Consider the following 15,125-nt stretch of genomic DNA (forward strand, 5'->3'; position numbering starts at 1 on the left):
CTTTCCTCCATCCATGGCGGAAGGAGTATGATCCCCATTTCAACGTTTCTAGGTATGTCTTGACCACTTTCGCAACATCGAGTCGAGCATTGTCATGCTGTGAAATCACTTTATCATGTCTCTTGTTGTATTATGGCCGTTTGTCTTCCAATGCTCGGCTCAAACGCATTAATTTCTTCATTCTATTACGATCGCTCATGATCGTTTCAGTAGGTTTCAACTACTCATAAAACAAGATGCTGAGCTGGTTCCTTCAAATACTGATCATGACCTTGGAAACGTTTCGGTTTGGCCCGTCGACGTAGGAGCATAGCTGGGATATTCCGATGATTTTCTGCGCTTGGGATCATCGTAATGAACCCTTTTTGCGTCTTCAGTCACAATACGATGCAAAAATCCCTTTCGTCTCTGCCTTAAAACAGTTGTTCACAAGGAAACAAACGCCATTCAACATCTTTCGGCTTCAACTCGTACGGCACCCAATTTTCCTGTGTCTGAATCATTTCCATGACTTTCAGGCGTTTTAAAATGGTTTGTTGCTCACTCTCAAATATCCTGCCAATTCTTGTTGCGTTTGACACGAGTCTCGATCAAGTAATGTCTCCAATTCTGCATCTTCAAAAACCTTCTCTCTCCACCGCCTTGCTGATCTTCGACGTCAAAATCACCATTCTTTAAGCGTTGAAACGTTGAAGCGGCAAGTTTTTTCTCTAACAGCGCCTCGCCATAGGTATTTGAGAGCATTTGATGAGCCTCAGCCACAGATTTTTTCAAATTAAAGTAGAAAATTAAAACCTTCCGAAATTCACCAGAACTTGGGTAGTAAGCTGATATGTTTCATAGAGAATAACTTGATGATGCAGACACAAATCGACTAATATTTCGATGGCGTTATGTTTACAAATACCTAAGCTTAATGTATGACATCTACGATCTATTTATTTCGACTACCTCTCACCACTACTGCCATCTATTGCAAAATGGGGGAAGCAAAGTTGTACACCTATTATATTAACTTTCAATGATAAGGGTACTCATTAATTCTGCCCTATTTATTATCTCAAATAGGGGGGTTCAGTAGAAAAGCTTGTAGTTAGACTTCGCCTTGCAGTTTTTCTGTGAGATATTAATTTTCATTTTGAAATGAATGCCAAGATATATTCATGTTTTCTTTCCAATGAAAACATTCAATAACAATGAAGATAGCCACAAGAGTTTATTAAATTAGTGTGATGTCTTTCGAAATCTTTCTAGCTAATTGAACACGAACATCTTATGAACTGACGAAACGTTCGTTGAATATTTCCACGATTTAATCCATTTCTTCAATTACCGCATAGGCCCAGTACCAGGCTGTGCCCCCGCCATCAGGCATCGTCTGTCATTTGTCTTCCCGGAACTTTTCACCTGGAATACACCGGAGCAATTTACCAATTAGGAAATTCTGTATCTACTCATTTTTCAATTAGCCTCGGAAAACTTGGCGTGTCAGTGTTATTATCGTGATTGGGAAATAGTTTTCCCCTATAATGTTATACATGACATCGTTTGTGGTTCGAACTTTGTTCGGTAATGCCTGACAGGTTATTGATAGTCTTTCGTGAATCTGATCGATTGGAGCAGGGAAATGTCTGAACGTCAATGAAAACGCATATTTCGTTTAAATTCATTATATTGACTTCAAATTACGCCCATCACGCCAACAAATCAAAGTATAAACTGCTTCACATGAGTTAGGGATATCGACTTAAATTGCAAAAAAATATAGTTTGAATGAGATTTTTGTGATGAAAATTCATATAAATATGATTTTAAGTTGCAGGATATAAAATTAATTTTAGCCTGTAGGTCTGCAGCGTATAGGTAAAGGGTGATTAAGAAAAATCGAGTAAAATAACGAAATTTTATTCTCAGAGAATTCAAGCATTTTAAGACTATCGATACAATGTATGGCCTCCACAGGCATCAATAACACCTTGACATCTTCTTTGCATACTACACACGAGGTTGTTGAACATTTCTTGAGGAATTTGGTTCAATAAACGAGACAGAAGCTCTCTCAGATCATTTAAAGATTCTGGGGTAAGTTGACGATTATCTAATCTTCTTTGGAGCATATCTCATGCACGTTCTATGCAATTCAAATCTGGTGAGGGCGGAGGTATTGGTAAATGTGGAATACCAAGATCCTCGCGCGCATTCTCAACTATGGCTGCACGGTGCGGTCTAGCGGTATCGTCTAGAAATTGAAAAGTTTTACCAATAGCAGCGTGAAAATTTGGCACAACATTGTCAATGACATGCTCCCTATAGTGTAAAGCGGTCATATTCCCAGGACAAATGTGTAGATCTGTGCGCCCGTTGAAACATATCCCGGCCCATACCATAACACTCGGAATGGATGAACTTCTTGGACATAGCGACGATTACGGGGTATGTATGCGTGGGATTGCCCATACCCTTATTCTTTAAAAATCTGAAAATCGTCCATATCTGGATTCATCAGTGAAAAGGACACTACGCCAATGATCGTTTCAACTGATATGCCCATTCCAGTCTTTGACGCTTATGGTCACGTGATAATGGTACTCCTCTTAATGGACTTCTAGATTCACCTCTCTCAAACGTCGTCTGATGGTTTCGATGAAAACTTGGACCCCATCCGCATTTTGGAGAGTATTCCGTAGCATTCTACACGGAGATGTAGGGTTTCTTCTCGCCGAAACGGTGATGAAACGATCCTGAGCCGAGATATCACACTATTAGCCTCAGCGTTTGTTAATTTACGTCTTGGCATTTTCAGAAAACTCGTTTCAAATCGAAGCCGTTGATAAACAGACTCCATTTCAAAATAAGAACATTCATGAAGCATATGCAAAGAACCAAACTTCAGAAAAAAGGCGACCAGATTGACGAAATGTCTCATTCTGATTCTGATATTGAGTTTTAAATAATTTTACAGTGATTTTCTCGAAGATTACGTACTTTTCAAAACGATTGAATACGATATCCCTAACTATTGTGGAGCAGTATATTTGAACGTATTTTAACGATTATACAACTCATGTTTTCATGAACCAATAGAATCCGTAAATTCCCTATAGTTAAGGCGTATTGATAAGTGGATATACCATTGACGACGTGGTATAATCGTTTTGGTGTTTCGCCTCCTGCCATATTGGAATCACTTCCATATTAACATTCTTGGACATTCGACAAAAAAATAAGAATCAAGTGAAATGACATTGGATTATCAAAATGCAGGGCTTTGGTTAAAGTTATTGAAATTATTCGTTATATCTTCGTAACGAATACCAACTCGAGCATAGACAGTATATTTCGATTATACGAACCTCTTTAATCGACACTCAAGTTCGCTCTCGTGATGTTTCGCGAACTACGTCGAGTGAATCGGTGTATAATCGAATATTGTCTATACTCTTGTGATATTATAACTGAAGATACTTACTGTACTGTGTACCCAAGGCTCTTTTAAGGGGTTTTAAAGTTATCTAAGAAACAATCAGTATCGGTAGTTAAAGGTTTACTCAAGGAAACATAAATATAGATATAAGTTTTCAAAGCAGAGTAGTTTTGATAAGCAGGTTAAGAGAATAGGTTCAGATAATCAGTAACAAGAAAAAAAGGGATTCAATAATATAAAATTGATGGGTTATTAAAATCAGCCTGGCGGCCTCGTTTAGAAGACTTTTCATCTCATATAGTGATATAAATCTTTAAGATATTCATACTATAGATATTGATTCCCTTACGCATCACACTCCATCATTTTCTTATTTTCGAAGGGTTTTCTTTCTTGACTACCCTCCTCAATGCCTTTATAATAAAATCAGGTCCACGTTTGGTCTTCGTATAGTTCATCTCCATATATTACAGCCATTATTCCCGAACAATTGCTAATATTCGCCGTCCCTTATCCTTTGGGAAACTCTAGAGTTTTCCGAATGAGCTATCTGACAAGACGAATTGTTGAAGGAGACGTGAACCGAAGTACGGCGGCAGAGTGAAATACTCCCAACTCACAATCCCTCTTCATTATAATCTGTTTAGACGTTAATATAATGGAAACAAATAACTTCGGAACAGCTATTTTTCATACTCAGCGCGAATACCTTTTCCTAACATTACTTTAGAGTGAAAATCCCCTGCCTGTTCAACGGGTTATAAGTCTTTATTAAGTCTTGAACATCTGACCTCCCCCGTGATGAGATGCTTTCAGAAAACATCTGTTAAATCTCTGTGCTGTTGAATAATCTCTTAAAGTTGCCCTGTCCTGCATGGCGGATAATGAATTGTGGCTGAGAAGTTCTGTTTGTTGTTTGTTTGTTCTTTCGGTTTAATTTCCGTTGAGAATTGTGATACCAGTATATTTTGCTTTCTTTCAGCTTTATCCTCAAGTAACTTTATGAAGGAGGGAAAATTATTGATTAGTGTTATAACGGGCGTTTTTTTAACTACATGAGTTTCGATGGATCTTGTCTATGGTTTGACAGTTGAGAATGTCAAGCTATGGTGACATTTATGTTACGTAGGTTTGGCAATTCTTCTTGAATCGTGTGACGCCTGAACAACGCATCCAAGTTGTGGAACAAATCTGTTCGCGAAGTTTATAGAGCACTTCATCCATTTTGCATCCATCATATTGGGAATAGTGAGCAAGCAATTTGTGAAGTGATTGATCGTTTTCGATCAAACTTTATTCTTCCTTACTCAAAACAATCAAGAAGACAAAGAAATATGCGTACCGAAAAGAATATTGCTGTTTTAGTGACTAGAAGACGCTGAACTGTCGATTCGTCGCCGTTTTCAACTGGCATTTGTCCTTCTTGGCTTACGCGTATCATTATATTGTATCATTGACGCCATTTGGTTCAAACAAGATTTGCCGTACAGCTCGCTTAACCATCAATTTATTGCAAAATCAATTTAGTGACTACTTTATTTCCAGAATTTATTCTGTTAACTGACCCAATCGTTCGTTAAACTCAACGCCGTTCGATTACTTTGAATAGGACTATGTTGAGTCCCAAGCTACTTGAGCTTAAGCCAAGTAGCTTGAATGTCAAGCCAAGCCGTGAATCCCTACGCCATGCGGTCAGTGTTATTAAAGAAAGTAGTGAAACGTTAGATGGTCTTGAGATTTCGGATGTATGTGCAGTTGAACTAACAATTTCAAGTTGATTGTTTGATGGATCGGCTTCGAAGAGCATAATAATGGCATCAGTTATCAGCCAACACGAAAAAAAGGATTTATTTTTTCTTTTTTAAGGTAATTTCTTATGAAACGCTCATTGAAAAATATAGAAAAAATAACCATCCGAAACAAAAGAACAAAGCAGATAAAACAAAAACTCAGAGGATTTGACAGGGATACATTTTGAGCCAAAGGACTTATGATGGCAACTTTTTCTTAATACACAAACTGGATATTGGAGTCACGCATAAAGGGCTACAATTTCAAGTTGATAACATTACTACAACAATAGCGAAGTCCAGAAGGGGAGATATTGGAAAATAAATACCCAATATTTGCTTGGAAAGTTTTGTGTTGATAGCGTCATCAGAACTATAAAAAATTGAAGCATAATATTCATAATTATTCCAGTCATAACAGATCGGACCCTGTGAAAATTTCTGTTTAGATGTATAATATTAATTCCAATGCTGATGTGAAAGTTCAAGTCTAATGCATTTCCACAATTATCTATCGAAAATCAAGCAGGAGATAAGGAAAATAATCTAATATTTCCGAGGTAAAATAAATGCTGAACATAGGCCTCTCCAAGACATTTCCATCCTTCTCTGTCTCTTAGACTAATTTCCAGTATCGATCGTTCTTTGGCCGAGCCAAGTTACGAGGAGAGTCCTCTTCCAGGGTTTTGGTATTTTGTCCCGAACTGTAAGCAGACAGAGCCACTAAAGTCCATTGTTCGTTGCGTTTTCTGTAGTATTTTTGCCGATGCTTTGGTCAGGCTAGACAAACCAACCAATAATAATGATTTAATAATATTATATGTTTATATTTCCTATGCCTACTATCCTAGACCTCTGTGAGATCTTTTAGCTCAGTTAGAAGAACCATTCGTTCTATCAACAGTCTTTTGGTCTTCAAGGTCGCTATTGGCTGGCACATGAATGAACGACCGCTGAAAAGCTACAGACGCCAAGTCAGTGCTTCTATCCAAAGAACTCCCGAAACTACGGCAAAAAAAAGCGACAGATCGCCATCAGTGTCCCTTCTCCTTCCAAAACCAAAAACAGATAAACCGAAATATAGCCGGCCACTCAACTCGAACCATATCCACTCTTCCCCATCCACCGCAACGGTATTCACATTCAAATAAGACCGTATATATATGTTTGCGCCTCGCCGGTGTTGAATATTGCATTTGCATGAGCCATTCCGGTCGAATATCAAAGCGGTATCAGAGAGGAGAGAAACGACGCGACGTCGTCGTTCTCCTCGCTGCTGCTTCTGCCTCTCATCCTCCGGCTCTGTACCGAATCTTTTTTACGACCTCTTCCTCCTACGGCAACGGGGTCACCCCGGCAACGCCGAGGAATCAGATACAAATCCCGCGATAAAAAATAGAGGAGGCAGCGCACGGCCGTTCGAACCTCGATATTATTTGCATCCGGGAATCCGGGAGGCTTAAGTGTTTCTCGCGTGTCGCGCCGAATTTGTTGGCGAGATCGTCTTTTATTACAGGCGTCGAAGAAATTGCCGCGATTATTTCCTAGTTTCCGTTATATCTTCCGAGTAATTTGGTCCATTTGTGACATCTGCGACGCGCCAGTGTCACGCGAAACGACGCTTAGGGACGCCTCGGCTGGTTTTGAATACAGGCGGCAAGGATTGGCGTCGGGATTTGTATGGAAAGAATATAAGGATGCCATCGAATGGAAAGAATAGAATATACGGACTCCAACGAGTCGCTATAATGGAAGCGCCTACTACAAGGTGTGGAAGGTTTTGGAATTTCTTCTACTTCATCCCTGTAGGGAAGACAGCTGAGCTGCAGATACTGTTACTATGCCATTTCTTCAGCAGTTGAAGTCATGAATCCTTTGGAGAATCAGATACCAACAGGAGACCTGGAGAATTTGGGAAAGCTTTTGCAGAAATGGCTACTTCAACCAAATGTCAGCAAAACTGACGTACCAATGTTTCTATCACAACAAGAAACTTGATGCAAGAAAGCTTTAGAACGCCTCTCTTGGTTTTGATTAACGGCAGGACGATGGTCTCCTTTTTTCTGTTGGATGCTTATACTAAAGGGTGTGGACGATTTTGGAATTGCTTTCACTTCACCCATATAGGGTGAATCTTCTGAAGTATCGAAGCCAAACAGACCTGGAGAGTTTGGAAAGGTTCTTCTGGAGATGCCTCCAACCAAACGCCAATCGAAGGTAACAGTGCCTTCATCTCAACAACAAGCTTTTCAGTTCAAGGAAGCTTAAAATAGAATTCCAGCAGAAATTGGAAACTAGAAACAAAAGCATTGTGGAGCATCAAACTCTACAGTTCTGAGCCTTTTCTTCTCAACTATTGAATACTGTGCACTAGTATGGCTTAAGAGTTTTATTGTCCATACAATTGATCCTACACTTGATACTATAATAAGAATAATCGTACGGGGGTCATTGTATCCACTGCGAAAAATGTCTTCCAGTACTGAGCATAATATACCACCCTCAAATCTACGCTGCATTAACGTTCTACGAAAGAATACAAGAAGACCATGAACAACCTGGATCTCCCTATCCATGGTGACATTGAAGATGTTCATCACAACCGCTATCGAACCAGAAAGCCCCTGTCAAAAAAGCTACCACTGCCATGACAAGACATGGAGAATTCAGCCTGGCAACGCCTGGTAAACCACAAAATAAAGCAATCAAATAGCGTCTATTACTTAGAACACTCCTGGTTTTGGTCTACCACGTAGAACCTGGTCAGCTTTGAATATAATAAAGATCCAGTATAGTAAATAGCCCCCTCCTGTGATTGTAATAAAAACCATACCATCAAACATTTAATAGAACACTATCTTATGACAGCGCAATTTGACTCGTACTCAAGTTGAAAATTTTTATTTCATCAGAATTGGAACTTTGTTACTTTCGGAGTGAAAGTTACACCTACTCACATTAATGTAAGTGGTGTAACCAATAGTGGTATCTTCTATATCGATACCTTCTGCATTGAGGGTCAGTTCGAATTTATGTTCTGAGTTGAAAAAAATACATAAATGATGAGTATAATAACTCTTAGATAGAGTTCTCGTTTAATTCAAACAGAATTATTCGATAATAAGTTTACAACTATTAGATAATATAAAGAGACGAATACGTTGAAAATAATAAAAATAATAATAATAGAAATTTATTCCCAAAAACACATTGAATATGTATGGAGAACACGTCAACAACCATAGACAATTATATTTAACTAGAATATTATAACACATTAACAAAGGAGCAATGAACGTTTAGATCTCATGTTACCTATAATAATGACCTACAGCAAAATTGCTATAAACCTGGTACAGGTTTGAGCACACCTATCGATTCAAATCAAAAATTAAATCACTTCTGTTAATCCCAGTAATTAAAACCATTCAATTTGTTTCAGGTGAATTCCTAGCTTCCACAAAGCGATACAAAGAAGCGGCTGTGCATTATGAAAGAGCTGCACAGCTTAGACCGATTGATTTCGAACTGGCTGTGGCAGCAGCAACAGCTATGAGGCAGGCAGAACGATACGAAGAAGCTGAAATGTGGTATAGAAGAGCAGTTGAAATCAAACCGATGGTGAGAATTTCATTTCGATGATGCTTTAATGTTCGATGTATTTACTTAATACCAAAGGCAAGAGCTCGTGAATATGTCAGTTACTCTCGTAGAAGATGAATAGTTTTTTGGTAAATTTACCAGAGACAAAATTGTTAAAAAACGCGTTTCCACAGTTGTTAAAGAAGATGAAAAAAAATGTTTAAAGCTGATATAAGAATACATGTCGTTATTAACTTTTAGATTTTAGAAAAAGACCTTTCGTAACCTATAGACTAGGTCCTTATGATATATAACCAGTTGAAAAAAACATTATCCTTAGAATTCTATCTATCAATTCGATATATCTGGATTTGTGCAATCCTGAAAAGTATACAATTCAACATTTGCGTCAAACATCCACAACTCATATTGCAGAAACTAGAACCAGTATGACAATGCTGTAATGTCGTGGTGCTTGAAAGAGCACGTCTATTGCTGAAAGATATATATAGAGTATATAGTATATCTACAAAATACTTGGTTAGGTTTCGACAATATTTGCAGGTATGCCTTCTCAGCCCAATTTCCTTCACAGAAAGTTGATAACCAGACAGTGAAACATGAATCCATATTGGCTGCAGATGATCTTACATTCACAGGATCCTTTCAGAACTGCCAATTTTCTATTAATTCCAATTAATATTGTTGGTAGTGCTCATGATTCTTTAAGAATCATCCTCAACTATTGGGGATGTAATGAGTATGTAATGAGTTACTGAAATTTGGAAGATATGTATGAATCTATACCTACTATAGGTTTTCCGAAATTCAAGAAGAGATTCCAGAGTCTTGGAAAACTACATTTGTGGAACGGATTTGATTTCGATTCTTATTACATTTAATTTCAAATAAACATTAAATTCCAATTATACATTTTTTATTCCAGACAATCATAATAGCTTGACTTCGAAATAACGTAAATATATTCCCCCTTTGGGTTGTCAATATTTACTTCTGAAATTATTACTACCAGCTCTGACGCCTACAATGTCAATATTTTCCATAATTTATTTGCCAAGTGATTGATGAACCCCAATTAAGGTGCGGCAGTGAGTTCATAATACATCGATCTCATTAATTACTTGAGTATAGGGTTGAGCCGAGACGTAAGAAGACGGAATCCAAGTTGACTAGCAAGAATATCAATAATGTACTTTGGACATGAGACGAGAAATTAGGATTTGTAAAGAGTGTTTCATGAAACCTTCTTGAAAGCATTCAATTTTTAGTGTATTTAATGGTAGAAATAATGTTTATATACTGTTCTACAAAAGTTAAGGAATTTCAGACATTTTCTGACGTCGTTAACTTTTGTGGAGCAGTATATATCTTGGTTACTAAACTCGAAAACGAGAAAAATCAATGACAATTGTTCAATAGTTATTAATACAAGCGAATGATTGTTAACTCATGAAAGTTTCATTCATTGCAATGAAAAAACGTTTATACCTCACATGTTGCAGATACAAAATGTTATTCCATTTTGATGAGGATTTGAACGATGAAAGGTATCGCTTCGATTGATGGTTGCTAGGCACTCACTCTTTGACTGAATACAATTGTAAAAAACATATGAAATTGACACGTGTTCCACAAAAACGATGAGTGTTAGAGGCCAGGTCATTGATCCATATTGCATCAAAGAAGAACGAACGCAGCTGAAGCATTTGTTATATCTGGGAAATCGAAATCTTTATATGGAAATAAATATGTTGCGTTTTCACTTGTGGGAATAATAAAACCGCTATTTTTTTTCGACTGAAAAATCCTTTTGGCGTATATATACGACCGTTGAATTCTCATCTTATCGTCCAATTACTTCCAACTCAAGAAAATGTTGGCACTGATAAAAAATTTAGATAAGAGTAGATTTTATCTATCCACTGACTTTTTCAAGCAAATTTCCATGGAATAGGAAAGAAGCTGAGGGTTTTCAAATGAGGAGGGTTGGAAGTCTTTCAGACACCACTCCAGATAGGTTAGGTTTTTATTAACTGAGTGGATAAAGGTCATCTCATCCTTACTGCTGTGTTTTGACGTTTTCAAAAGTGAATATGGAATAAAATAGATTTAGACCTGAGCAACAATGATTAATTATTAAATTGAAGGGCAATTCCCTTTCGAATAAAATGCATGTGTAGCACGAAGTAATAAAAATCAAAGAGCGCCACCTACTCGCGACATCCTAAAACAATTTCACTCCTGCACAGTTTTTCATTGCGTTCATTTTTTCATTTCAGGATGCCCGCAGCTACACAAACCTTGGTGCCATTCTCCATTTGAACAGGAAGTACGCAGAAGCTGCTTCGAGCTACAGGCACGCTCTCAAACTACAACCTAACGATGCCACAACCATCACGAATCTTCACAAACTTCACGCTATCACATCGACCTGACATTGACCGTAGGACGATGCACAGGCGTACCAAGGATCGACTGAAAATTGTTACCAAAATCATGACTGAAAAGTGAGATGATTTCATGTTACGAAAACAGATTAACTTCAAATGGGGCCACGAAGGATGAAACTCAACTCTGAATGTTGGGTCAGGTTATTTTACCTAACCACAATTCAGAAAAACAAATATTTGTATGGGGTATAGACCATATGAGGGAGATGAGGCGGGGAACTTCAATCTCTTTTTCAGTTAGACCGTTAGCTCATTAAATGTCATTCCTTCAACTTTACTGCAATAAAAAAAAACATTTTTCCCATTTCTTGGAGCGTTCTACTCTTCAAGGAAAGACCTATGGGCTTTTGTCAACATGAATCACCCCTTCAATTTTGAACAAAGATTAACCATCTAAAGACTTCATACTCTCGAAGACCTTTCGGCATCTTATAGATGTCTCTGTTAGTTTGTACAGATTCATTTATATTCAACTTAAGTAAACCTTCCTCAAAAAACTATAATCAAAAGTCAGTGATAAATTTTAGGTTTGCCCTCAAAAAAATTAATGAATATATTTTGGTCGGCAAATTAGAATGAAGCTTGTTCTAAACCCGTTCCGAAAGAAGTGGCATATTATACCAAAACCTTTGTCAGGCATAAAACGCTTAACAATTGACGCACAAATACCACATATGGAAACCTACAACACTGGTTTCAATTTGTATTCAATACAAGGTCATATATAAAAGTGAGTGTATGTTTCCATCAAATAATAGACACGCACTTGAGATGAGGAGGTACCTAATATTTAATGTCTCTGCGTGATTTTTGAGTTGAACTTCCATGTTCAAAACTCGAGTACGGATCTCTTTCCAAGACAATGACTCACCTCACTAATATGGTCTATACTTTATAGGGATAGATTTTGTTCAGATTTCAACAGGAGGATTAAAAATTTATTCTTCCATTTCTCTACCACCACTTTATCCGTTTGTGTCTTCCTCTTATAAAACGCTAGAAGAATTAATAGTTCTGCATGAATTGCAAATAGCAGAATTCAGGTCATCAATCTGAACTGTTTTGCAAATCCATTTAGGTCCCAATTTACGGGATCGATATAGAGGTCTGCCTGTTTATTGATGGGACTTAATCTATGGGTTGAGTCCCCGGTTTCTGCTAAACCCATCTATCGATATATGGTATTTTGAAACCGCCGACGATAATGCGTGATGTGCCCTCATCAAGTCTTAAGTGATGTTGTGGTTTGAAGACAGACAAAGCTGATAACGTTAACATGCTCTAATCATTGCCATTCGCCATTTGGAGGCTGGATTCCTGCAGCTTTGTTTACCGGGTCCTAAACAAACCTTCGTTAGATCTTCTGATAGAATAATGCGGTAATCCTAATGAGCTAAATGTACCGAGAATGTTCATTTTGGGAATTTTATACTTTGATTTGGTAGTTATTAGATTTGAACAATCGCAGAAGAAGAGTGAATGTAAAGGTTGCAAGGGGTTTGTTCCTTTCATTAGAATGAAAAATACCAATGCCAATAAAGATCCAGAAAGAGTGCTTTCAGATCATGATAACAAAAAAAAAATAAAATCCCAATGTGAAAATCTTGTTACGAATCAAACGTGCTAGTGGAAGAACTCATCTTAGACATCAAGACTGGCAATAAAGACACTGCTCCACAAAAGTAAAGGAAGTTCAGATATTTTGAGACTGTTTCAAAAGTTTTCTTTTTTTTTCAAAATTTTTTCAAATATGAAAAATGGAAATGTTCACCTACTTATCTAAATTATTTATTTGTCCATTATCTTAAAGTTTTACAGTTTCAGTTGAAAATGTATTCTTAATTTTTGTAGTACCAAATGAGTTCACTCGAAAAATTGAAAAAATTAAGTTCAGTAAAGGGTATGACCTCCTTGCACATCAAGCAAAGCTTGACAACGCCATTGCTTATTTCCGATCAGATTGTTGATGTAGCCTTGATCAATTTCTCTCCAGAGTTGCGATAGAAGACATCTGAGTTCTTGAAGCGTATAAGAAGGTGGTAAGTGAGAATCTAAAGCCCTTTGTAGCTGATCCCAAGCGTGTTCAATGGGACTGAGGTCTGGCGACCGAGGGAGCAAATGCGGAATACCATGGATTTCCTGAAAAAAGTTATAAAACGAGGAGCAAAAGTACCATTCAGATATAAGAAAATATACTCGTTATTTCTCATGAATGAACAGTTGGTAGACAATAATCGACAACTCTTGAAACGGTCACAACATTTATAACTTCTTCAATTTGGTGGAGAAGTATATGTTAATTAAAATTCATTTTTGTCTCTTCTTCTCTATAGGAAACGTTCTATGATCTATGAATTTGATTTCAATCTCAAAATAAATACTCATACAAAGAAACGAATCTAACATCACAACGAAAATCGGCCTATCTAGAAATCTTGACTTTTGCAACTGCAAGACTGGGAAATATGTTGAACAAAGTGAATTCCTCCTTTCTTATTCTCCTGTTGCAACTGAACAAACTATCCAACAGAATACGTGGCGTTCATATGATCAACTTCGATAATGACAATATTATGTTAACTGATAATCGTTAAGTGGATCAGATGTTGAACTTGGATTAGATAGATAAATCAAATTAATCCAAATTTGTAAGGAATTGTAAAATATTGTAAATAACCCTGAAGAGATTTGTTCTGTTGAATATCTGAAATCAAATAATGTTTTTATTATATTATTGAAGTGCTCCACCGGTAATGTTATCTAGAAATAGCCTACGGAGTATCAACACATCGTTGATAATAATGTAGGTAATGCTTAACCTAACTTATGTGTAAAGCCTTTCGTTTCCTCATTGTTTCTCTTTGTTCCATTTGAAAGTTTTTCGCTAATTTTAATCATTCCACAAAAATTCCATTCTGAAGCATTCCTTGTATGTCGAAAACTCCCAGCCATATTTCTCCAATCATTTCTGCAGTTGTGCCAACATTGAACTGGAAGTGATTTCATTATTTTCAATCCATTAGATCGGAATTATCAATCTGTCATTGAATTGTTAGATGGATTCACATTGGTTTAGAAATATACAACGAATGTAGCAATTATTCCCATTATATTATTTCCATTCAATTCATTCGCGAAATAAACAGGAATACTGGAGAAATATCGCATGGAATAACGTACATTCAACTGTTTCCAGTAATATACTAAACATATTCAAATGAACAAACTCTATAACCATAAGGTGAATATGAATAGGTGTAGATAAGAACAAGTTGTATATTTGAAGAGAAGTGATAATGTATATAAGAATGTGATGAATATTTATTTATATACGGCTAATTGATTATCTACATATCTTTGAATTGTTTTTTATTATAATAGATGTTTAAATACATTTTTGAATTATGTGAGGCTTCTAAGAATTCCAGGTATCAAAACTATTAATGTACCTACCTACCTTCAATCTGGCTTCTACTGATCTGTAAGATGTAATGATGATCTATTATGTATTAATGAAATTGTGAATAAAAGCTTGAGACTATTTTATGTAAACATGAGTTTTATTCCGCCGTCATTTAATTGAAACTAGGGATTCACGGCTTGGCTTGATTTTCAAGCTCAAGTCTAAGTCAAGTAGCAGTTTTTCAATCTCAAGTCAAGTATTTATTTATCAAGTACTCGAATCATATCAAGCTACTTGATTTTTAGCAGTTTCATTGTGTAGTGTCACATCAATGAAAAAATGATGACATGAGAAGGAACCTCGCAAAAAACACTTTTATTTATTGAAATTATTGTATAAAAGAAATAACAACTTTTTCGGAAAAGAAACATAAATTAAATCACTATAAATTATAA

The 15,125-nt window shown here is 36.7% G+C and overlaps 1 protein-coding gene across 1 annotated transcript in view; it reads left to right on the plus strand.

Annotated features, from left to right (window-relative positions):
- Positions 1-14,819, plus strand: part of LOC123684122 (protein O-mannosyl-transferase TMTC1-like) — a 240,015-nt gene extending 225,196 nt beyond the window's left edge. Inside the window, exons 9-10 of the mRNA XM_045623261.1 lie at positions 8,657-8,835; positions 11,097-14,819. Coding sequence (XP_045479217.1) covers positions 8,657-8,835; positions 11,097-11,252 — 335 coding nt within the window. The 3' untranslated portion in view covers positions 11,253-14,819. The remainder of the gene's footprint in view (positions 1-8,656; positions 8,836-11,096) is intronic.
- The last annotated feature ends 306 nt before the right edge of the window (positions 14,820-15,125 follow it).

The sequence above is a fragment of the Harmonia axyridis genome, chromosome 7, assembly GCF_914767665.1.
Source record: "Harmonia axyridis chromosome 7, icHarAxyr1.1, whole genome shotgun sequence".
NCBI classification, from domain to species: Eukaryota; Metazoa; Arthropoda; class Insecta; order Coleoptera; family Coccinellidae; genus Harmonia; species Harmonia axyridis.